Here is a 24,947-nt window from a genome sequence, read left to right as displayed (position 1 = left end):
AGTAAGAAGGAAAGGAATGCAAAGAAGGTAGCCACGCGGCTTAGCAACCAAGCAAAGGGGCATTTCGGTCCTTTACAGAGCATTGAACTTTCTTATATTGTAGATTGACATATAGTCACTATATTTGAGACACTATATTGAACTTTCCTATGACTATGCTATAACATGACACTATATTTGAGAAAAGAGGAATTGGTGACACATTGGATTAATCAATAACCATGGCCAAGAAAGACAATCTAGCTGAAAATTTGTTCTAAAAAATAATTTATCTTTAGTTATATATTTTATTCCTTAATGTAATTATTAAAAAAATTTATACATTTTATATAATAAATGTATTTTAGGAAAATAAATATGAAAACAATTTTTTATTTTATTTAAATTTTTTTCTTTGACAATAATTTTCATTTTAAATTTTTTTTGTAATTAACAAAAACTTTGACTTTACCTTTAAAGTTATTACTCATAACTTTAGCTTTTAATAGTTTTTAAGACCAAATAAAAGTTAAGTCAAAAACAACTCTTATACCATCATTTTTTTAGTAGCTGTTATTTTAGTATTCTAAATTTTAATAAAAAAATGAATTATTGAAAATTTGAAAAGAATAAAGTATTATAAATTTTCACTATACTTCATTTTAAAATGAGTGCTGTTTTAACCTTTAACATATATAATTTATTTTAAAATAATGATATTTTTATCTAATATATTTATAAGGTTAATATAATAAAATAAAAGTCTTATAATACTATAACTACATTCTTTAATGTATGTACAAAAATATTAAACGATTTTGATTTTAAAACAGACGGAGTATTTACTTTAATAATGAATTATTTATAAAGAAAATCCATAATTTAAAATAATCTTTACTAGCAAATCTAAATAATAAATCAATATTTTATTCTAAATAATATTATTTTAAAACTTTAAGAATAAAATATTAATTATTAAATTTATATATACACACACACATTGTTTTGATAGCCACCCACATTCAAACCACATTTCAATCATGGCTTCCAATATTTCTCTCCTTTTCTTGTTCTTCTATATTACAACAATCCTTCATTTTGTTACATTGGCTCAATCTGATAATTACATCATTCACATGGATTTATCAGCTATGCCAAAAGCATTCTCAAATCAACATAGTTGGTATCATTCCATTTTTTCTCAAATTACTACTACCAACAAAAATCTCAATTCTCCCTCTTCTAAAATCATTTATACATACACTAATGCTATGAATGGTTTTAGTGCAAATCTATCACCTCAAGATCATGAATCTCTCAAGAACTCTCATGGTTACATTTCTTCAATACCTGATTTACCCTTGAAGCTTGACACAACACACTCACCTCAGTTCCTTGGCCTTAATCCTTACAAAGGGGCATGGCCAGCTTCTGAGTATGGCAAAGATATCATTGTTGGTGTAATAGACACTGGTGTTTGGCCAGAAAGTGAAAGTTTCAAAGATGATGGAATCACTGAAATACCTTCAAAATGGAAAGGGAAATTATGTCAATTTGAAAACTCCAACCATTCATCTCTTTGCAACAAGAAACTCATTGGAGCTAGATTCTTCAACAAAGGCTTCTTAGCGAAATATTCCAACATTAGTTCAACAATTGCGAACACCACGCGTGACATGGACGGTCATGGAACACATACTTCAACAACTGCAGCTGGAAGCAAAGTTGACGGTGCATCTTTCTTTGGTTACGCAAATGGAACCGCAAGAGGAATAGCCTCATTGTCTAGAGTAGCCATATACAAGACTGTGTGGGGAGCAGAGGGAAATGCAGTTGCATCTGATGTAATAGCAGCAATTGACGCTGCAATATCAGACGGTGTTGATGTTCTTTCGATGTCACTAGGCCATAATACTATAAGTTTATATGAAGATCCTATTGCAATAGCCACTTTTGCAGCAATGGAAAAAGGTGTTATTGTTTCCACTTCAGCAGGTAACCATGGACCATCCTTTAAATCTCTCCACAATGGAACACCATGGGTGATCACCGTTGCTGCTGGCACTATGGACCGTGAATTTCATGGGAATATTACACTTGGTAATGGAGTCTCACTCACAGGTTTGTCTTCTTATATAGGAAATTTCTCTGCTAACAATTTTCCAATTGTTTTCATGAGTAAGTGTGATAATGTTGAAGAGTTAAAAAAAGTGAAGAGTAACATTGTTGTTTGCGAAGACAATAATGGAACTGTTGCTGGTCAAATATATAGTTTAGTTGAAGCAAACGTTGTTGGAGGTGTTTTCATATCAAAGATCCCAAACATAGATGATTCAGATAATAGTTTTCCATCTATCATTATCGATCCGAAAAACGGAGAAATTGTGAAAGCTTATATCATGAGTTATAGCTCAAAAAACTCTAGTTCTATAGCAACAATGTCTTTCAAGGTAACAGTTTTTGGTGTTAAGCCATCACCTAGTGTTGTTTCATATAGTTCAAGAGGGCCATCAAGTAGTTGTCCATTTGTGTTGAAACCTGACATTACAGCTCCTGGTGCATCAATCTTAGCTGCATGGCCTACAAATATTCCTGTGTTGGATTATGGAACTAAAGTCTACAACAAGTTCAATGTTATATCCGGAACATCTATGGCATGTCCTCATGTTGCTGGCGTAGCGGCGCTTTTAAAAGGAGCGCATCCTGATTGGAGTCCGGCCGCTATTAGGTCAGCCATGATGACAACATCAGACATACATGATAATACTAAGCAACCCATCAAAGACATTGGAAATAATAACAAAGATGCAACCCCTTTAGCAATGGGAGCTGGTCATGTTAACCCTAATAGAGCACTTGATCCGGGTCTTGTTTATGATGCTGGTGTACAAGATTACGTTAATCTTCTTTGTGCACTTAACTTCACACAACAAAACATCACTGCCATTACAAGAACTTCTTTCAATGATTGCTCTAAACCTTCTTTGGATCTTAACTATCCTTCTTTTATTGCTTTCGTAAATGGTGGAAATTCTTCTGTAAGGACAACACATGAATTTCGCAGAACAGTTACGAATGTTGGTGAAGGACAATCTACTTATTTTGCTAGCATTACTCAAATTAAAGGGTTTAATATCAGTGTTGTACCAAATAAGTTGGTCTTCAATAAGAAGAATCAGAAGATAAGTTTCAAGCTGAAGATTGAAGGAGAAAAAGTGACACTGAAAAATGAAGTATCTTTTGGATATCTGACTTGGAAAGATAGCAAGCATGTGGTGAGGAGCCCTATTGTAGTAACTACTCCCAATTTTAATTTGTAGATCACTATATCAAATATTCAAATCAAAATTGGATTATACATGTTATAATGGATACAGTACATCTATGATATTTGAACATCACTGTTAGTATATGAATGAATTTTCTTTGCTGGTGAATTCTGTTTAAGGTATTATTCGCTTTTTTTTTAGCAGTAAAGTTCAGGTAGAGTTTTTATTTGTCTAAAGTTGATATTCAAATTTCATTGTTATATTATAGATTGATTAAATGTTGTTTGAGAGTTCAGATAATTGTTTGTTATATTATTCGACTAAAAATGGAGACAGAAAAAATGAAATTGATGGAACTAGTCTACAAAAGATGAACAAATCCCAATTTTATTTTGGCTCTACATAAACTCATTTAGATATAATTACTCTTAATAGTTGAAGGTTTTAAAGGTTTTAGTTTATCTCACCTTATTTACTAAGCATGATGGACCTTTCTCTATTGCTTAAACATTTTTGGGTGTTGGATTTTAGAAGGTTTTGGAGGAAATGGTTTTGGAAGACTATCCATATATTTTAACATTTTTATGATATTTAAAAAAAACAATTAAAACACTGATATTATATAGACGTAATTTTCTAATTTTTTTTTAAAATCCTTAAAAAACCAACTCGTAAATAGATCTTTAGTATTGAAAGGAATCGAATGGTGATTTTCTATTAGCTTATACGATTCTACTATTTTACAAAGAATTTAGTGGCGAAATTCACGCATAATAAATACGAAGAATAAGCTTGGATATACAATATCCCCATTATCTTTTAAATATATGAACCTTTCTTATGAGAAGCCACTGAACTATATGTTTTAAAATGTTTCGAGATTTTCAGTTAACTAAAAAAATATGATAGTGTTAATTTTGCACTTTTTTAATAATTGGAAAGAAAAAAAGTATGCCAAATTTTTCAAAAAACCCCAATATAGACATAGGTATGTGTCTCTAGGAGGGATAATGATTCTTCTTAATTTTGTCCTTAATATCATTCGTATCTTTTTTTTGTCTTTATTAATTATTCCTATTAAGGTTTGAAAAATTGTGAAAATTCAAAGGATGATTCTTTAGACCGGTGTCAGAAGGAGTTTAAAAGTTGCTTGGGTTAGTGTTAACTAGTAATTTCGATAGTAGCTGGGTCGAAGTGAAAGTCTTTTGTATCCATTAGGCTTCATTTGAATAAAATTAAACAAAGGCCCAAGTTATTTTAAGAGTGGAAGAGTTAAATAAAGAGTTATTTGTTGGCGAATTAAAAGTAATTCTTTGGGATCCGTCGAAGACTTGGCGCCTACTAGAAGGAAGAATTTGAATTCAAAATCGATCAAGCCAGTGGTCAAAGACGGTGGAAGTCTGTTATTCAAAAGGATCGTGCAAATGTCGAACGTGGCATATTTCTGGGGGTCACTTCTCTTAGAGTCAGGTTTCCTAGGCTTTTTTGTATCTCTGAGCGGAATATCATTCTGTGGGGGAGGTTTGTAGGGGAGAGGGTCAAACCTGAGAATGATCGGGTTTGGATTTTTATCTTCTCTAAGTGATTAGGGATTTTACCCATCCAGCTCAACTCGATAAGTGGTGATGGCACTACAACACGGAAGGCCTACGAAAGCGCTTATTTTGGGCTTTAAAAGCGCTTTAAAGCGCTGTGAAAGCCAGCGCTGGCGTAGGTAACAAAAGCGCTTCTAAAAGCGCTCTGGTAGACCCCCCCTATAAGAGCGCTTTTCTGGAAAAAGCGCTCTGGTATCCCCCCCTATTAGAGCGCTTTTTCTGGAAAAAGCGCTCTGATAGCCCCCCCTATAAGAGCGCTTTTCCAAAAGCGCTTTCGTAGGTTGCGTTTTTTATTTTATTTTTTATGCTTTTTTTTTATAAACCTATTATTTTTATAATTTCTAAACCTGCATTTATGGCAGCATTCTTTCATGAACCTGTAATTTACCATTGTTATCCCATAAACCTATAATTTACAATCGTAATCCCATTATTTCAGTAATCTCATTATTTCAACAAAGAAGCGATTTCGATTATATACTAAACATGCATTATAATTATACCATTGTAATTAATCCAAAATATATATACACCGATTCACATATTTCTAACATGCATGAAAACAACTAAACCAATTCACATGACATTATAACAATAAGAAAATCATCCCTAAACAACTAAATCAACTAAATCGGTCCTAGTCCTGCAAAGTCTGAACATCTTCAAATGACTGAAAATCTTCACAATCTGCAAAATAAAAATAATATAATCAAAATAAGATTATTATTATATAAAGGCTCTAAAATAGGAAGGTAAAGAGTAGAACGAGTATATATATATATGTCGTGTAAAAAGAATAATCAAATTAAATATATCAATAAATACAAATTAATTTATTAATATTTAGGACTTTATATATCTAACTTGAATACATGGAATGGAATATCATTTATTGTAAATTAGTTCAACAAATTTTGTACATAAAGTTTACCTTAAATTTAACACAGCCACGTCATATAGCCCAGAGGGATAAAGCAATATAGATCACTAACAATAATCCTGTCACAGACACCCTCAAGAACAACATTAGCTACATGTTATTGATAGGAACACTATTAGAAACTCAACCAACAGCATGTCAAACAATTACAGAATTTGAGAAGTTGTTACCAAATTGATCAAAAGAGCCCAGTATCCTTGTGAGCTTTCTACTATCTCTTAGCAATATAAGAAGTTTCTCTGCAACAACAATTAATGTAAAGTTCACAACCAATTGACAGGAAAAATTAGACACAAATAAAAGTTGAATATTAATTTCTATGACAAATAATACATGACAACTAGTTACTACTACTTACCCTTCAGCGTTTTCCTTCATCTTTGAGCTATGCTATATCTACACTTATTTTCCTACACTTGTATATTACACCGTATATTTTAACACAGATAGATACTTGTGCACAGAAATTAAGATAGAATAAATTAATAAAAAATGAATTGTATACCTTGTATGTAGAAAATTACGGTGTTGGTGTAAGCTAGGGGTGTATGTTTACTCAATCAATAAATGTTGCAATAATGAGAAGGGGTTGTTGGACTAGAAATTTGAAGGTTTTGTTGGACTTAACCTGCATCGCCTCATTTCTATCCAAGTTGTATTGTGTCACAGAATATGAATCAAATAACTGTACCCCGAAGGATCCTGCCACAGAAGACTTCGGGGTACAATACTTGATTCATATTCTGTGGAACATAATCGGCAGGGGCACATTGTGTTCTATCCTTTACCAGTCCATCCACTGTTTGAAGCTCAACCTACAATAGAAAAACGTGATTATTACTAACTACATATAGAAAATCTTGAATCATGTTAATTTCCAGATACATTATATTGAAAAAAAAATTAGAATGTGAAAGCTAAAAGAGTTCAAAAGTGATCAATCCTGGAGGCCCTTTAAATCAATTCATACTAAATTAAAAAGTGTATAAAACTATAGATAATACATCTATAGATGTAAATACTAACTTCACGGATCTAATGAAACTTTTATTCCAAAAACAAATTACTTGAGTTTTTTTTTTCTGCATAAAAACCTAACAAACTTTGTCTTCAATACTCTAAATCACTGATAAAAACCTAACAAACTTTGTCTTCAATACTCTAAATCACTGATAAAAACCTAACAAACTTTGTCTTCAATACTATAAATCACACTGATAAAACCTAAATCAATGATAAATTAAAAAAGCCCCAATAATATTAACTATAACCCTAAATAAAATTTTGTATTTTTGAAAGCAAACAATGAAAAGAAGGAAAATTTCCGGCACAAAACCCTAACCTGAACAGAGAAGAGACGGTTGAAGGGTGGCGATGGAGTGAGGAAGGCGGTGGCGGAGTCGGTTGAAGGCTGGAGAGGGAGTGAGGACGGCGGAGAGGGAGTGAGGACGGCGGAGCAACGAAAGGAAGAAGAAGGTTCGCGTGTTTTGGATCTGAAACAAAACGCGTGTGTTTGTAAAATATATAATTTTTTAAATGGGCTACCAGAGCGCTTTTCAAAAGCGCTTTAATAACACCCCCTACCAGAGCGCTTTTATCCCAAAAGCGCTTTCGTAGACCCCACCCTATAAGAGCGCTTTTAAAAGCGCTTTCATAACCCCCCTACCAGAGCGCTTTTTAAAAGCGCTCTCATACCCCCCCCCCCCCCCTACCAGAGCGCTTTTTGAAAGCGCTCTCATAACCCCCCCTACCAGAGCGCTTTTTTTGCATCATTTTCCCTTGTTTATTAATTTTGTTTTTAGCGAGCCCTACGAGAGCGCTTTTGCTAAAAGCGCTTTAGTAGCTGCGCTGCTACAGCTTAAATTTGGCGTAGTGTGGTGTCATTATAAAGACGGATCTTACTTTGTGTCATCTGCATATTCTTTCTCCTCGTTCAGGAGCTTCCTAGAGATCACTGATCACCAGACCTTGTACATAGAGCAGGTTATCTAGAGTAGTCGGCCCCCTCCAAAGTAATTGTTTTTTCCAATCAGCTCCTCCAAGACCATATTCTTACTAGAGATAACTAACTTAAGAGGGGTGTCGCACTAGTATCGGCAGATGTCCTTTACCCTATCTGTTTGGGGGTTATTAAGTCGTCCTCTCATGTTTTTGTGACTTGGGAAGTAGCATTTTCTGTGTTGTATAGGATGTTCAGCTGGCTGGGGTGGTTGGTGCATAGAGTGTCATGATATCGAAAATCTAAGAGTAGATGAATTCACCTAACTAATCATGAAGCAGACTTAAAAATAAATTAAAACATTTTCAGTATTTAAAAAAAAAAATTAAATACAAAAAATATATTTTTTGTAAAGATAAAACAAACTCATGTTAATATTTTAAATTTATAATCTGATGTATCTGATAAGTCATAGGAATTGTTAAAACTCAATTGAGCTTATGCATTTTCAATTAGATGGCAGATAATTGCCACTCTTTTGACAGTGTCTAAAAATCTATATTTTTATTGGTAAAAACTATCACCATGAAGTTAAAGTTACTTATCTAAGTTACTTTTCAGTTATTATTGTTACTAACTTGAAACGACTAGTTGGTCAAGTGAGAAATGAATATTATTTATCAAATACTTTTTTATTTAATTTACATTTTTCACTTGATTCATATGATAATATTAATAACCTCTTCAACATTACAACAATATAAAAATCTAGGATTTCATTTTCATGGTTGTGACCACAATAGGACTCCTCACCACATGCTTCAGATCCATCCAACTTAGATATCCAAAACTCACTTTCTTAAATTTTGTCATTCTATCAACTTCAATCCTCAACTTGAAGCTCAACTTTTCATTCTTCTCATGGAACACTAACTTGTTTGGGACAACACTAATACTAAAACCTTTAATAGGAGTAATGCTAGCAACATAAATTGTTTGTCCCTCACCAACATTAGTAACTGTTCTTTGAAATTCATGTATTGTCTTTGAAGAAAAGTTTCCACTATCGAAGAAAGCAATAAAAGAAGGGTAGTTAAGATCCAAAGAAGGTTTTGAGCAATCATTAGAGGAGGTTCGTGTGATGGTAGTGATGTTTTTATGCGAGTAGTTAAGTGCGCAAAGAAGATTAACATAATCTTGTACACCAACATCGTAAACAAGACCAGGATCAAGTGCTCTATTAGGATTAACATGACCGGCTCCCAATGCGAAAGGAGTTGCAACTTTGTTACCTTTTCCAATGTCTTTGATATGTTCCTTAGTATTATCAAATATGTCTGATGTTGTCATAATTGCCGACCGAATAGCAGCCGGGCTCCAATCAGTGTGTGCGCCTTTCAAAAGCGCGGCTACGCCTGCAACATGAGGACATGCCATAGATGTTCCACTTATCATATTGAAATTGCTGAAAGCTTCTTTAGTCCCCAAATACGAAACAAGAATATTTGTAGGCCATGCCGCTAAGATTGAAGTACCAGGCGCAGTAATGTCGGGTTTCAAAACAAATGGACAACTTTTTGATGGACCTCTAGAACTATAAGAATCAACACTAGGTGCTGGTTTTGTTCCAAAAACTGTTTTCTTGAAAGACAAGTTTGCTATAGAACTCGAGTTTTTCGAGTTAGAGTTATAACTCTTGATGTAAGCTTTTACAGTTTCACCATTGATTGGATTAACAATGATGGATGCAAAGGTCTGTGTAAGGGATGCATCTGAGTAATTTGAAATTAAAACAGCTCCAAAACACTTTGCTTCAACCAAATTATTGAGTTGATCATAAGCACTAGTTCCATTCTTGTCTTCACACACCACAATCTTGTTTTTCACTTTTCTCAATTCCCTTACATTGTCACATAAACCCATGAACACAATTGGAACATTGTTAGAAGGAAATTTTCCTATATAAAAAGACAAACCGATCATTTCGTTACCATTTCCAAGTGTAAGAGTCCCTTGAAAATCTCTATCCATAGTTCCAGCAGCAACAGTTATAACCCAAGGTGTTCCATTGTGAATAGTTCTATGTGCAGGTCCATCATTTCCAGCTGAAGTAGTAACAAAAACACCTTTTTCCATAGCTGCAAACGTTGCTATAGCTACAGGATCTTCATACAAAGGCACATCATTAACACCAAATGATAATGAAAGAACATCGACACCGTCTGATATTGCCGCGTCAATAGCCGCTATTACATCAGATGATAACCTTCCATCTTCCCAAATAGCTTTATACATTGCAACATGCGAATTCGAAGCTATTCCAGAAGCTGTTCCAGCTGCATAACCAAAGAAAGATGCTTCATCAACTCTACTTCCAGCTGCTGTTGTTGAAGTGTGCGTTCCATGGCCTTCTGTGTCACGTGTGGAGTTTAATCCTAAGGTTGCGTTTGGATATTTGGCTAATAGTCCTTTGTTGAAGAATTTAGCACCAATGAGTTTTTTGTTGCAAAGTGATTTTTTGAAATGGATGCTGTTCTCACATTGTCCTTTCCATTTTGAAGGAATTTTAGTCATTCCATAGTCTTTGAAACTATCACTTTCTGGCCAAACTCCGCTGTCGATCAAGCCGATAATTACATCGTTTCCGAAATCCGAGTCGTGCCAGGCGCCTTTGTTTGGATTGAGACCAAGGAATTGAGGTGAATATGTTGTGTCAAGCTTCACAGGTAGATCAAGTATTGAAGAAATGTAACCTGGTGAGGTTTTGAGAGATTCATGTTCTTTTGGTGATAAATTAGCACTGAAGCCATTCATAACATGTGTGTAGGTGTAAATAAGCTTAGAAGAAATTAGAGAATTGAGATTATTGGTTGTTGTTGTGAGTTGAGAATTTTGTAAAGCAGAAGAAAGAGTTGAATGGTACCATGTGTGATGGTTTGTGAATGATTCAGGCATGGCTGATAGGTTCATGTGGATGATATAGTTTTCAGATTGAGCTAATGTGATGAAAATGAGGTGAAAGAATGTAATGTAGGAGAATAATACAGATAGATGAATATGAAGAATCATGGTTGAAAGTTTTTTTGTGTTGAAAATGTGGATATGGTTATAGAGAACCAATGTGTAATGATGCTTTAAATAGAGAAACTAAAACTAACATGAATGACATGGTATTGTTTATGTAAAATACATATTAATTTGGATCTAATGTATTTATTTTATGTATTATAAGTATATTTTAAATAATGTAACATGTTTTTAAATATAATACTAATTTAAAATTGTTTAAAATGATATACAAATAATAAATGTTATATTATAAGAGACGAAAATAACATAAATATATATTAGCATACTTTTTAGAATTTTTAGTTATACGAATTAAATAAAGAGTCTAAAGGTAGTGCACTGACAGTGTAAACAAACTTTACACATACATCCAATCAAAATCCTTACACTTACCATGTCATATTAATTTTTTTAAATTAAAATTGTGTTTTAATTAGATGCATGTTGTGATTGGTTGACAGTGTAAAAATATTTTACACTGTCAGTGCATATCTTTTTTTTCTCTTAAATAAATTACTAATGGCTCAATACGAACGGACATTTAAGTATTGGGTTAAAAAAGTTTTAAAAAATCTATACTAATTTTAAAGCTTAGATTCTATATTTTACCAATTTTTTTGGACTGACTCATATGACCTAAGTTCATTTTGACATATATCTAACCTTACACCAATAATATTTTAGGAATTTGCTTGACAGCCCCTAATTTGTATCTGGCATTCTCAGATAACTTTTAATTTGACCATAATATATCATGGTTAAAAAAAATACAATATTCATGATTCACATTGACAATATCAGTTTTTGATTTTTATTTTCCAAAAACTTAAATTTTTATCGAAGATTTTGAAGTTTATGCCAAATATTTAGAGTGTTGTTTTTTATTAAACTTTTTCATTTATATCGAATATTTTAATAGGATACCATATATTTAGTGAAAAATATATTTTAATAGGATACCATATATTGAGTGAGAGAGCAGTTGCAAAGAGCTCGAGTGGAGGCAACAGAGATGATAAAGAATAGTTGTAGACTAGGACGGATGAAGTAGTCTTCCACTGGTTCACACCGTAGGAGGATTAAGCAGCTTTGCAGACTGCGTACGTACTCTATAGCAGAGATGAGGTAGAGTTGGAAAGAACAAAGATCATCACGTTGTTGAAATAGACAAATGCGAGAAACTAAAATTGACACATTGCGAGATGTTTATGTCAACAACATATGTGACATGTTTATACAAGTTTTAAATTATTATGGATCACACAAAAGTGTCAGTGCAATTACAATCATATAAAAGTGTCAACATAATTACAACCGCACAAAAATAACGCTACCACATTTTTAAAGTTGAGAAATAGTCAAATATATCGAATTTTTTGAAACATCTAGTAAGTCTTTTGAAACACAACAATTTTTTCAAATAATTACGTGAAAACCTATATCAGATTTTTTGAATGCACTATCGATTTTTGTTGCGACTGAGAAAATATTTTATAAAAATTAATTAATGAAGAAAATAAGAAACTATTTTTAATATTATAAAAATATTTGAAGGTGTCATATCCAAATGAAGGGGTGCCATGTAAATTCCTCATGATATTCTTCATCTTCAATTTTAGAAGTTGTCCCACAGGTATCTTCTTAGGCCCATTTCTCCTCATCCTTGATGATGAGCTATATGTGATTGTCATTGGTGTGGACGATTTTTGTCCCATTTTGAGCACCTTTAATTTGTTTGCAAGACTTATATACATTCCAAACTTGAGAGACACTTTAATTGCTTGATTGGTCCATCCTACCATACTTTTATATGTAGAGTCCAAATATATGTATTTGATTCCTTTCCCACGTGTAATTTAGAAAAAAAAATATATGATCCAAAATTTAATCTCCATAAATTTCAACAAAAAAAATTAATTGTGTGAAGCTGGTTGTCAAATGTCTATCATTAGTTTCTAAATTTTCACATACAAGTAATAAAAGGTACAAAAGAATAGTACACAATTCAATATAAAAACAAATAAATGATAGGACAATACTACAGTTGTATTACATGATAATAAAACTCTCAACTCATACGGTTTGAGAGAAAAGAGTGGCAATTAACATCCAAACCCCACATTTCCATTTATGTTGTGGCCACAATCGCACAATATAGTTCACGCGTGAACAATATGAAAAAGTGTATTGTAACTTTGATTGAGGTAGACTCCTTAGCATTTAAAATATAATCAAATAAATTCGTCTCTCTAAGCAATTTTTTTAGATCTGTTAAATTTAAATACATATCTAACAAAATGATTCTCAAATACAATATTAGTAATAAAAAATTAAATAGTCAACCTAATAATACTTGGATGAGATGATAAAAAATTTCTTTGTCCTGAGTTTGACTCAATCCGATAAGAACAACATACTATATTAAAAAATTAAGAAAATTTATTACAAAACCATCTTTCACTTTGAGTTAATTTTCCATCTTTTTCTCTTTTAGTTGTAACCCTTATTTGCTTTTACTTAATGTTCTTGTTGCATTTCTCCTTTTGCTATTATGTTGTTTATATAATAAGTGATTAAGTTATATTGGTTGCAATTAGGGATGTCAATTGTATCTGTTAATGGGGATCTCAGTGGAAGTTATTTATTCGGAGATCTGAAGTCGGAGAATTTTTTTTCCACAGAAATGGGGATGGAGAGAAAAGTTCCTCCGATATACTTTGGCGGGGATCAGGAAAGTATCATTTGTCCCTAGGGATGGCAAGCAGACCCGAACCCGCAGAGCCCACCCGCACCCGAACCCGAGTCAACAGGTGAAAATCCGAGTTGACTGGGTTTGAGTTCGGGTTCGGGTGCCACCCGATATTTTGGGTGCAGGTTTGGGTAGTATGAAACCAGCACCCGAAACCCGAAATCACACCCGCTTATATATATATATATATATATATATATATATATATATATATATATATATATATATATATATATATATATATATATATATATATATATATATATATTTTATTATATTATACATATAAAATATTGTGGAAAATTGTAGAAAAAATGTATTTTGTTGCGGGTTCGGGTTTGGGTGAAAAAACCCGAACCGAACGGGTGTGGGCGTGGGTGTTGTTTTCCCACCCGAATAAGCTTTGGGTTTGGATTTGGGTTCGGGTGGTGATTTTGGGTGCGGGTTTGGGTAGTGTAAAACCCGCACCCGACCCGACCCGTTGCCATTCCTATTTGCCCCGTGGATTTCCCAACCCGACCTTATCATTTAATTTTTATATTTTATATATTATATAATATATAATTTTATATTTTATATTTTTTTAATAAAAAAGTTAATACATTAGAAAATGAATATTTACTTTTTTATATAAAAAATTAATACCAACTACAAGTGTTTTCGCTTCTTTTTTTTTTTGTTATTGATGCAAGATGTGTTTTTATTAAAAGGAAAAAATAATCCATAGACATAGTTTTAATCGAAAAGTATAAAAAAAAATTAAGATTCGATCTCTGTGGATCTCTGTGGAGATGGGGAAAATTATTCCCCTGTGGCGGGGATTGGGGATGGGAAAAAATTAGGGGGCGGGGAGGGGGGAAGCATCCTCCGAGCATTCTTTGCCCTGTTGACATCCCTAGTTGCAACATGTGGGTGTGATCCACAAAAATAAAATAAAAACATGTTTTTTCTTTTTATAAATGAATGGTAAGTCTCATTTTGAAGTGAGTCCGCCCTACAAATCTCTCATCCACGACTCAAAGGAGAAGAAGGTTTTCCACCATCTCTTCTTTCTTAATGCAGCCAGTCATCTAAAAGCAAAATCTATGTCATCTATCTGAACCATTTTTCTAAGTTTGGATATTCTCAAGTGAAAACGTCTTCGTCTTTAACGCATCTCATATCCAATGATATTGCACCTCAATGTGTTTTGACTTGGAATGAAAACTCGGGTTCTTACCAAGATGAACTACACTTTAAATGGCACTAAACAACACAAATTTCTCCTTCTCAACACCCAATTCTTGTAAGAATTTCTTCATCCATAAAAGTTTTTTACACACTTCTGTTTCTGCAATATTTTCAGTCTCAATAGTAGATAACTCAACACACTTTTGAAATATTATTTTCCAACACTATGCCAAATTTGTCTTTTAGCAGCACCCCTACTAAAGCGCTTTTTAGAGAAAGCGCTGGCATAGGTTTCGCTAAAAACAAAATAAAAAAACACGCAAAAAAAGCGCTCTTAAAGGGGGGGGTACGAAAGCACTTTCTAAAAGCGCTCTTATAGGGGGGTACGAAAGCGCTTTCAAAAAGCGCTCTTATAGGTGGCTTATGAAAGCGCTTTCAGAAGCGCTCTTAAAGGGGGGGTACGAAAGCGCTTTTACCCTAAAAAGCGCTGGTAAAGGCAGGGCTACCAGAGCGCTTTCTAAAAGCGCTTTCATAGCTGTTTCGTCAATTAAAATTTTTAAAATCCAAATAATAGCTGTTTCATAATCCCTAATTTTCTTTCACTGCCATTGCTGCCCAGAACGAAGAAACACTGCCATCTACGAAGAACTCCATAGAAACTCCATAGAAACTCCATAGAAACGCTGCCATCTATTAAGAGAAGACGAAGACGAAGCTAGAACGAATACGAATTCGAGAAGACCGTATCTCATCCTCAAAACCACCCAGAAAAACAAATACGAAGAGAAGACGAAGCTATAACGAAGAACAACACTTGCCCAGAAAACGAAGACGAAGGTACACGATTTATTGGTTATTCGCGATATCGCCAATATGTTTTCTTGTGATTTTGTAGTTTTCTCTAGGAATGTGTAACTGTAAAGAATTTGGTTGTGTAGTATATTAGGTGTTCTCTTCTGCTTCTATGTTGTAACTGGGCATTGGATAATGGCACTGTTTTTTACATTTGAAAGATGAATGCAATCGTTTTCTATGCTAATACTCACATTAGCATAGTTATGTGTCGGGTTTGAGTATAACTATTGGTGGTTCTTTTTGCTAAGTGTTTGATAATCCATATATTGTATTAGATTGGGTTTGAATGATATTGTGCTTCTCTTTGAGTTTTGGTTTTGGTTCATGTTCATGGCTGCCCGAGTTCGTTGTGTAAGACATGTTTGAAGTGAACTTAAGTATGCGTTAATAGGTTGGTGTAGTGGCTTCCCGGTTTCTAAGTTAATTGATTCAAAGGTGGTTGGAATTGATCTCATGTTTTGAAGTGGAATTAAGTCATATTTTGTATTGATATTATTTGATTTTGATTCTAAAGACATCGTTGAGCTTTGATATTTGAATATGCATGATTTTGGTTGATCGATAGATCTTTTGGCTATGGTTGAGTTTACTTTCTTTCATCTTGAACTTGTTTGAAGTGAATTTTGAGAGCCAATTTATACGTATATCATGGCTGTCCGGGATGTTGGTTTAGGGATTTAGAACTTGTTTTGAACCCAATTTCTCATGGTACAATGTGACTTCTTGCATCTTGTTTCATTTTTGGTTTGAAAATTGTGTTAGTTTGTGAGTTTACTTGAATTTGAATGCATTTGACATAATGATACAATGCTGATTTTTTTAAGCTATGGATTATGACCTAATTTTTATACTCTTCAATTAAGTTTTTTATTTTATATTTTTTAGGAATATCTTTGCTAGATAGGGGTTACTTGTGAAGAGTGAAGTTTGATCTCATTCAAGAATCTTACATTGTGTGGGTCTAGAAGTTGCTTACTATTATACAGGTAATTAATTGTTCTCTCTCGCCAAAGTAATATGTTGCGTTTTATTGCTTCTGATTCATTCCGTGTATCCTTTGCGTTTTGACAAAAACGCATTATACCGTTCTGTTCCTTAATAATTAGTTGTTTTTGTTTAGCTTAATTAATTAAGACATGAGTGTAATACTAATAATTCCGACATGTGGAATATTCTCTGATTTTTAAGTGATGAACTTACTAACTTTGTAACTTTTAGATTATATTAAGTAATACTCATTATTCCAACATGTGGAATATTCTTGATGTCAATTTCGTTAATCGTTAAGTGATGAACTTACTAACTTTGTGAATTGAATTCGCCATAGGGGTTACTTGTGAAGAGTGAAAGTTTGACCGTTTTTGTTTAGATTAATTAAGACATGGATAAGACATGGATGAATTCAAACCGATTGTCGAAAGAGTACGAGAAAGGGGTATGGGAATTCGTTGAGTTTGCGGTTGCGCACTCCGAAGACCCGCTTTGAATGTCGTGTCCTTGCTTGGGTTGTTGTTATGGGGGTAAGGTTGACGGGAATAAGTTGGCATCCCATTTACTACGGTTTGGAATTGATAGAAGTTATACATGTTGGACAATGCATGGTGAGAAAAGTAACGGGAATGCTGAGTCGAGGTGTAATAGGAAGTATGCTTCAAACGACGATTGCACAGACACATACGATTGCGATCGAGTCGAAGAGATTGCATAAGCGCTTGAAGAAGATCTTGAGGATTGTCCCAAAATGTTTGAGAGGTTGGTAAGCGATGCAGAGAAACCGTTGTATGATGGTTGTTCAAAATTCACAAGATTGTCTGCGGTGTTAAAGTTGTACAACTTAAAGGCGGACAATGGATGGTCGGATAAAAGTTTCACAGAGTTATTAGCCCTTATGAAAGATATGCTACCAAAGGATAATGTTCTTCCCAATCGAACGTATGAAGCCAAAAAGATGTTGTCCTCTATTGGCATGAGCTATGATAAGATACATGCATGTCCAAATGATTGCGTTTTGTTTCGAAACGAGTATGCAGCGTTGAATGAGTGTCCTAAATGTGGTGCCCCTCGATATAAGAAAAAGTTGTCTCCTACTAAAGTCTTATGGTATTTTCCTATAATTCCGAGATTTAGACGCATGTATCGTAGTGAGACCGATTCAAGACACTTGACTTGGCATGCAGATGAAAGAATTATTGATGGAAAGTTGCGACATCCGGCAGACTCACCACAATGGATGAAAGTTGATACTGATTATCCTGAATTTGGAAAAGAAGCAAGAAACCTTCGGTTGTCATTGTCTACTGATGGAATGAACCCGCATGGTATTCAAAGTATCTCGCATAGCACATGGCCTGTGATTCTTATGATTTATAACCTACCTCCGTGGCTATGTATGAAGCTTAAGTACATGATGTTATCTATGCTAATTTCTGGGCCTAAACAACCAGGGAATGACATAGACGTATACTTGGCACCCTTAATCGAAGATTTAAAGTTTTTGTGGGAGAACGGTGTGGAGGTTTACGATGGGTATAGGAAGGAAAGTTTCAACTTGAGGGCGATGTTGTTTGGAACAATTAATGATTTTCCAGCATACGGAAATCTATCCGGGTACAGCAATAAAGGTCAAAAGGCGTGTCCTGTTTGTGAAGATGAAACCGATACGACACGATTGGAGCTTTGTCAGAAGAATGTCTTTCTCGGCCATCGTAGATTCTTAAATTCTAATCATCACTACCGTGGGTGGAGAAAAGCATTCAATGGAAAGGCCGAACATCGTACAGCCCCGCCTTTTTTCTCAGGTGATCAAATTTTTGAAAAGGTGAAAGATATGAGCACTCAGTTTGGCAAGCCTTTTGCACATTCACTTGTCAAGGGTGGGTGGAAGAAGAAGTCAATTTTTTTTGAACTTCCATATTGGAAGTCGTTGTACGTAAGACATTTCCTGGATGTTATGCATATTGAAAAAAATGTATTTGAAAGCGTCATAGGTACGTTACTCAATATACAAGGAAAGTCTAAGGATGGCCTTAACATAAGGAAGGACATGGTAAACATGGGAATGAGAACTGAATTGGGACCCGTGACGAAAGGAAGACGAACATATCTGCCACCTGCTTTTTACACTCTATCTAGAAAGGAGAAGAAAACATTGTGTAAGTTCCTCAGTGAAGTTAAAGTTCCAGAAGGCTACTCTTCAGATATTAGAAGACTTGTGTCCATGAAAGACCTCAAGTTAAAGAGTTTGAGGACGCATGATTGCCATGTTATAATGGAACATTTTTTACCAATAGGTATACGTTCTATTCTGCCAGAAAAAGTAAGAAGCGCAATAACTAAGTTGTGTTTCTTCTTCAGGTCAATTTGCAGTAAGGTGGTCGATCCCGCGATCTTACCAACATTGCGAAAAGAGATAGTTGTTACTTTATATGATCTTGAAATGTATTTTCCTCCCTCGTTTTTTTGACATAATGGTTCATCTAGTCGTTCATCTTGTGAAAGAGACACAATTGTGCGGACCAGCTTATATGAGATGGATGTACCCTGCTGAACGTTATATGAAAATATTAAAAGGGTACGTGAAAAACAGAAGTCGACCGGAGGGTTGTATTGCCGAACGATACGTTGTTGAAGAAGCGGTTGAGTTTTGTACTGAATATCTGTCAAATGTTCAATCAATTGGACTCCCCAAATCTCATATTGTCAAAAAAAAAGAAGGAAAAAGGCTAGATGGAAATAAAGTTGTGACAGTATCAATGGTCGAACGGGATCAAGCGCACTTGTATGTTCTGCACAATGAGATTGAGGTTGAGCCGTATGTTAAAATGCACAAGGTTATTCTCCGAGATTTAAATCCAAATAGAAATGAGAACTGGATAGTACGAGAGCACAATCGAAGTTTCATACCGTGGTTTAGGGATCATATTTATTCAAAGTATCGTTCAGATCCTGCTTCAATAACAGAAAGGTTGAGATGTTTAGCCTATGGTCCAAGTGTAATTGTGCTTTCTTATAGCGCATACGCAATTAATGGATACACATTTTATACCAAAGAACAGGATGATAAAAGTACTATGCAAAATAGTGGTGTTACCTTGGTAGCTGAAGCAATGCACATATCAAGTGCGAATGACTTAAATCCGAAATTTGCAAATTTGTCATATTTTGGGGTTATCGAGCGCATTTTGGTGTTTGATTACGCGAAGTTTCAGATTCCTGTATTTGGTTGCAAGTGGGTTGAAAATAATAGTGGCATACGAATGGATAAGTCAGGATTTTTGCAAGTGGATCTCAATAGGGTAGGGTACAAAGATGAGCCTTTCATTCTAGCCTCTCAAGCTAAACAAGTGTTCTATGTCAATGATCCGACAAGTACGAAATGGTCTATAGTGCTTTTATCTAACAAAATAGTTGATGAAAACATTGAAGATCAAGGTGATATTGGTGTTGGCATTGAATCTTGTACAAGAAACGATCAAAATGAGAATGAATCTTGTACTAGAAATGATCATAATGAGGGTATTTGGATCAATCCAACCGTCCGCGTTGTTAAGAGACGCGTAGAACACAATCCTACCAAGAAAAGAAAGAGACGTTAGTGATAAAGGTAATAGTATACATATTCCGACTAATTTGCTTTATTCAATTTGTACCGATTGTTTTACTCAATAGTATAGTACTTATTCAATTTTGGTGCATATTCTCGTTTTGTACATAACTTTTGAACCATGTATCCGTTTGTCGACTTCTTTACATGTAACTATACTATTTTGACGATTCCGGAGCTGCTCATGCACTTATCTTTACATTTCGGGACTGTTTTTTTATCGGTTTTGCTTCTGCCCGTAATCAAAAGTCGAGCTTAGGGTCTGAATTTCGGAAAACCGACTTTATTTTTGAGTCTGTGGGGACGTTTTACCATAGCCATGTAAATTTCGTTCAATTCTGACAACTTTCTTTTTTGACGCTTATTTTGATTTGTACCGATTTCGTTATCGATTTACTTGTACATGCATGGTTTGACTTCCATTTGACTTGTATAGATTGTTAGCTTATTAATAGTGTACTAATGTGCTTTAGTTTGTTTGATACAGGTTCAATGGCTCTGGATAGAGATGCTCCACCTGAAAACTCACAAGAAAACTCACAAGAAAGAGATGCTCAAGAAAGAGATGCTCCGGATACAAATGCTCCACCTGATACTGAAGCAAAAGAAGTTGCACGAGGCATCACCATTATGAAGGGAATCATTCGACATAGAGACCAAGGATTAGTATACCATTTGGAATGGAATTCTGAAAACCAACCAATTGGTCCTAATTCTGCAAAGTTGACAAGCTATATTGGTACACTTGTTCGTATGCATATTCCAGTCTCCGTAGCTAAATGGAATCTGAAAAGCGAAGAGTTGGATGCGGAAAAAAAACGATTTGGGACGAGCTTCAGGTATATATCATATATGGTTGTTGTTATTATCTTGACGATAAATTGTTTAAATTACTTATACTAACACACTATGCGTATGTTTTTTTGCAGAGGACTTTTGAGATACCAGATGATCGTAGACGCTACATACTTAGTTTGGCCGGAAAAAGATATAGAGGGTGGAAAGCTTTTTTGACAAACACCTATCTTAAGGATAAAGATGGAAACTTTCTTGAAGAGGCACCGGGACGGCCAAAAAAGTATGAGATCTTCATTGATGAAAAAGATTGGGTTGAGTTTGTAAATCAAAGAGATGAAGATTTTCGGAAAAGGAGTGCCACGAATAGTGCGAGAGCATCCAAACCCGCGTATCCATACAAAAAAGGGCGTTTGGGATATGCACGCTTAGAGGATAAAATTGTAAGTAAATAGAAATGCGTTTTAATTAATTGTCTAAATGTGTTTTATTTGACGATTTTATCATTTGTGTCAATGCATAGTTAGAGGAGACTAAAAGTGAGGAAACTTCACTTCCTGTACATGTGTTGTGGAAGGAAGCTCGTGTGGGCAAGAATCAAGCTGTCGATCCCGATGTTCAGAGAGTTTATACTGAATGTGTAAGTATAATATTGTGTCTTTAATTAAATCAAATGTTTTTTAATATATAAATGATTTTTTATCTCCACTAATCATTATTGAAATGTAAATGAATTACAGGAGACCTTGTCGCAATCGGTGTCCACCGGTGAGGACCAGGATGATAGGAGCGTACTTAGTAGAGCACTAGATGCTCCTGAGTATCCCGGTCGGGTGAGGGGTAAGGGTCATGGTGTGACTCCAACCTCTTTTTACAAGCATCCTAGGAGAAGAAATCCTACCAATCAAGAAGTGTTGCAAAAATTGCAGGAATTGCAAGTACAAGTCTCTGAATTGCAAAGAGATAAAGATATGTATATGAGAGAAAAGTGCAATACTGCATCGGTGAAAGAAACTAGTGATAAAGCTAGTTTCAACTGTCAAAGAAAACTTCCTGAGGTAATTATAAATTTCTTTTCCTTACAAATTGTTCTATTTTATTAACGATAATGACTTTATATTTACTATTGGTTTAGGGCATTTCTTCTTGCCAACTATACTTATCGGCACCGTATTATCGCCTAGTTGGCAAAGGAAAAGTGCACAACACTGTGGGAGATTTACTTCACCATAGACCGCTCCCGGATGGACACCTGAAAGTATCAGTTGATGTTGTATTAGATCATGATGCGGTGCTACCGGTACCTGACATGGTCTCAGAGACAACATTGATGCGAGATGCAATAGGGTCATTTGTTGCATGGCCCTCAGAGCTCATTATCATTGGTGATGAGGTATATTCAAAACCATTATGAATCATTTAGTTTTCGAATGTCAATTCTGCACCGTTACGTTAATTATTTTTTACATTTTAATTTTAGACTGCTCCTACAAAACCCGCAATTAAGGGCAAAGGGATTTTACAGGAGGAGGAGTCTGTTGCATCACTAAAAGAGGTACATTTAAGGAGTTAATATATAATTTGAATCTAAATTTCATGATTTTATATTTTATCGATCGTTATATGATTTTTAGGCATCTGCTCGGGGGTCACAACAAGTGACACAGGAAGTTCGTAGCGTACCACCTAAGGGTCCTCCGAAGCAAGCGGCAAAAAAAGGTGGTGCTTTTGTGGCTCGATACCGGACGACTCTCGGAACACTTGTTGATATATCCGATTTGAAGGAAGGTGCTCTCCGTCAAATCAATATGGAGGAAGGTATCTTTGGTGTTGAATTCATGTCACATATTGCAATAGATGACTTGGAAGAGATTTTTACGCAAGAACAACTAGGCGTCGCTAATATGCACTCGTACATCCGGTAATATTCACTCATCCGATATATTATTTAATTAGTCGAACAATTTATTTACACATTATATTTATTATGTTTTTCACTCATCCGGTAATATACACTAATATGCACTCATGTTAGATAGTATAGGATAAGTATTTTTTTTAGTATCGTCTCCTCAGGGATTGATGCGATATTATCGCCGTTCTACAGCTTAGTGTATTTTGAGTTAAGGCTCTGGATGTTTTTAGTGTCATGAAAGATAAATAGCATGAAAAGAAATTTAAGAAAATAACTTAGGTTTTAAAAACGGTTTGGTAAAACTGTGTCAAGATTAGTGTTCATTAGTTTGCTTCATATGTACTATAAAGATTATATATATGAACCTATTCATGATTAATACAATCACGTATCCTCTCGATACTGTTTATCTCTAAAGCAATATCGTGATTATTATCATATTCACCGTCAGATGATCTCTCATGCCGACAATCAACATGATAATCTTAAAAGCTTGATACTTGTGAATATCAACTCACAAATCTATCTCTAGAGTTTGTTTATTGATAGATGAATATCTTTTAGGTCTAGCTTTGAAACATATCTCTCAATAATGATCCAAAACAACAAATGAAACATAAATAACAAGATATTCACCATGTATTAATCATTAACCAAGTTCATACATAATAGATCAAAGAAAGTACATATTTACAAACTAACTACCTCTAATCTTGACACAAGATGAAACTTAGCCCTCCATATCCATGGAAGCTTCAACAACAAGCAACAATCCAAGATTTAGTGACATCAAACTCAAGAAGATCAAAGAAAGATGTTTGGAAATCTTGATTTTCTCTTAAGAAAAATGGTTTTTCTCTTCTTCTCTTGCCCTAACTTTTCTCCCAAGTGTGTGTTATGATAAGAACTAAGCTAACCACTCTTAATCATCAATTTTATGTGGCTAAGAACAAAATTTGAAAAAGTAGGTGTTAGAACAAGATTTGTTCTGATCAATTATCTTAGTTTTGATGATAACAATAATATGAATTTTGCTTAAGATAATATGGTACTCTAATCCATTGCAATTTCCTTTTCAGGAAATATATAAAGAGTATGCATAATTCTGCGCTCAGAAGCTTTGTCTCAAAGGGTTCAGCATGCAACATCAGAACATGGTCTGGCAAGACATCAGAAGATGGTCGAAGCAGAATCAGAACATGGGTCTATGGAAGCATCAGAAGAACATGAGATCAGAAGCACTGAAGTTCTGATGGTATCACGCTCAGAAGCACTTCAAGGTCAGAAGATCAGAAGATGCTTTGCACCAAGCTGTTTGACTCTGATGATATTCAAACGTTGTATTCACAAACATCAGATCAGAAGGAAGTACAAGTGGCAGGCTACGCTGACTGACAAAAGGAACGTTAGAAGCTATTAAAGGCAACGTCAGTAGACACAGCGTGAACAAGGCTCGAGGTAGTTGACAAAAGCGTATAACATTAAATGCGATGCTGTACGGAACATGCAAAGCATTAAATGCACTCAACGGTCATCTTCTCCAACGCCTATAAATATGAAGTTCTGATGAGAAGCAAAAAAAACGAACAAACACAATTTCTGTGAATATTAACTTGCTGAAACACTGTTCTATTCAAAGCTCAGAATCTTCATCTTCATCAAAGCTCACTACATTGCTGTTGTAATATATTAGTGAGATTAAGCTTAAACGTTAAGAGAAATATCACAGTTTGTGATTATAGCTTTTAAGAAGCAATTGTAATACTCTTAGAATTGATTACATTAAGTTGTAAGGAACTAGAGTGATCGTGTGGATCAGAATACTCTAGGAAGTCTTAGAGGTTATCTAAGCAGGTTGTAACTAGAGTGATCGTGTGGATCAGAATACTCTAGAAAGTCTTAGAGGGTATCTAAGCAGTTGTTCCTGGAGTGATCAGTGTGTGATCAGAAGACTCTGGAAGACTTAGTTGCTGACTAAGTGGAGAACCATTGTAATCCGTGCGATTAGTGGATTAAATCCTCAGTTGAGGTAAATCATCTCTGCGGGGGTGGACTGGAGTAGTTTAGTT

The 24,947-nt window shown here is 34.6% G+C and overlaps 2 protein-coding genes across 2 annotated transcripts; one reads left to right on the top strand and one right to left on the bottom strand.

The window, feature by feature from the left end:
* Positions 1 to 1,019: 1,019 nt before the first annotated feature.
* On the top strand, positions 1,020 to 3,404 carry LOC131636493 (subtilisin-like protease SBT3). The gene has a single exon (XM_058907109.1). It carries the CDS (start codon positions 1,020 to 1,022, stop codon positions 3,297 to 3,299), a length of 2,280 nt encoding a protein of 759 aa, XP_058763092.1. The 3' UTR covers positions 3,300 to 3,404.
* Positions 3,405 to 8,360: 4,956 nt separating this feature from the next.
* Positions 8,361 to 10,864, bottom strand: LOC131636494 (subtilisin-like protease SBT1.9). Its single transcript, XM_058907110.1, has one exon. It carries the CDS (start codon positions 10,789 to 10,791, stop codon positions 8,491 to 8,493), a length of 2,301 nt encoding a protein of 766 aa, XP_058763093.1. The 5' UTR covers positions 10,792 to 10,864; the 3' UTR covers positions 8,361 to 8,490.
* Between the last annotated feature and the right edge of the window lie 14,083 nt (positions 10,865 to 24,947).

The sequence above is a fragment of the Vicia villosa genome, unplaced genomic scaffold, assembly GCF_029867415.1.
Source record: "Vicia villosa cultivar HV-30 ecotype Madison, WI unplaced genomic scaffold, Vvil1.0 ctg.001758F_1_1, whole genome shotgun sequence".
NCBI classification, from domain to species: domain Eukaryota; kingdom Viridiplantae; phylum Streptophyta; class Magnoliopsida; order Fabales; family Fabaceae; genus Vicia; species Vicia villosa.
This window is presented reverse-complemented; position numbering and strand designations above follow the sequence as displayed.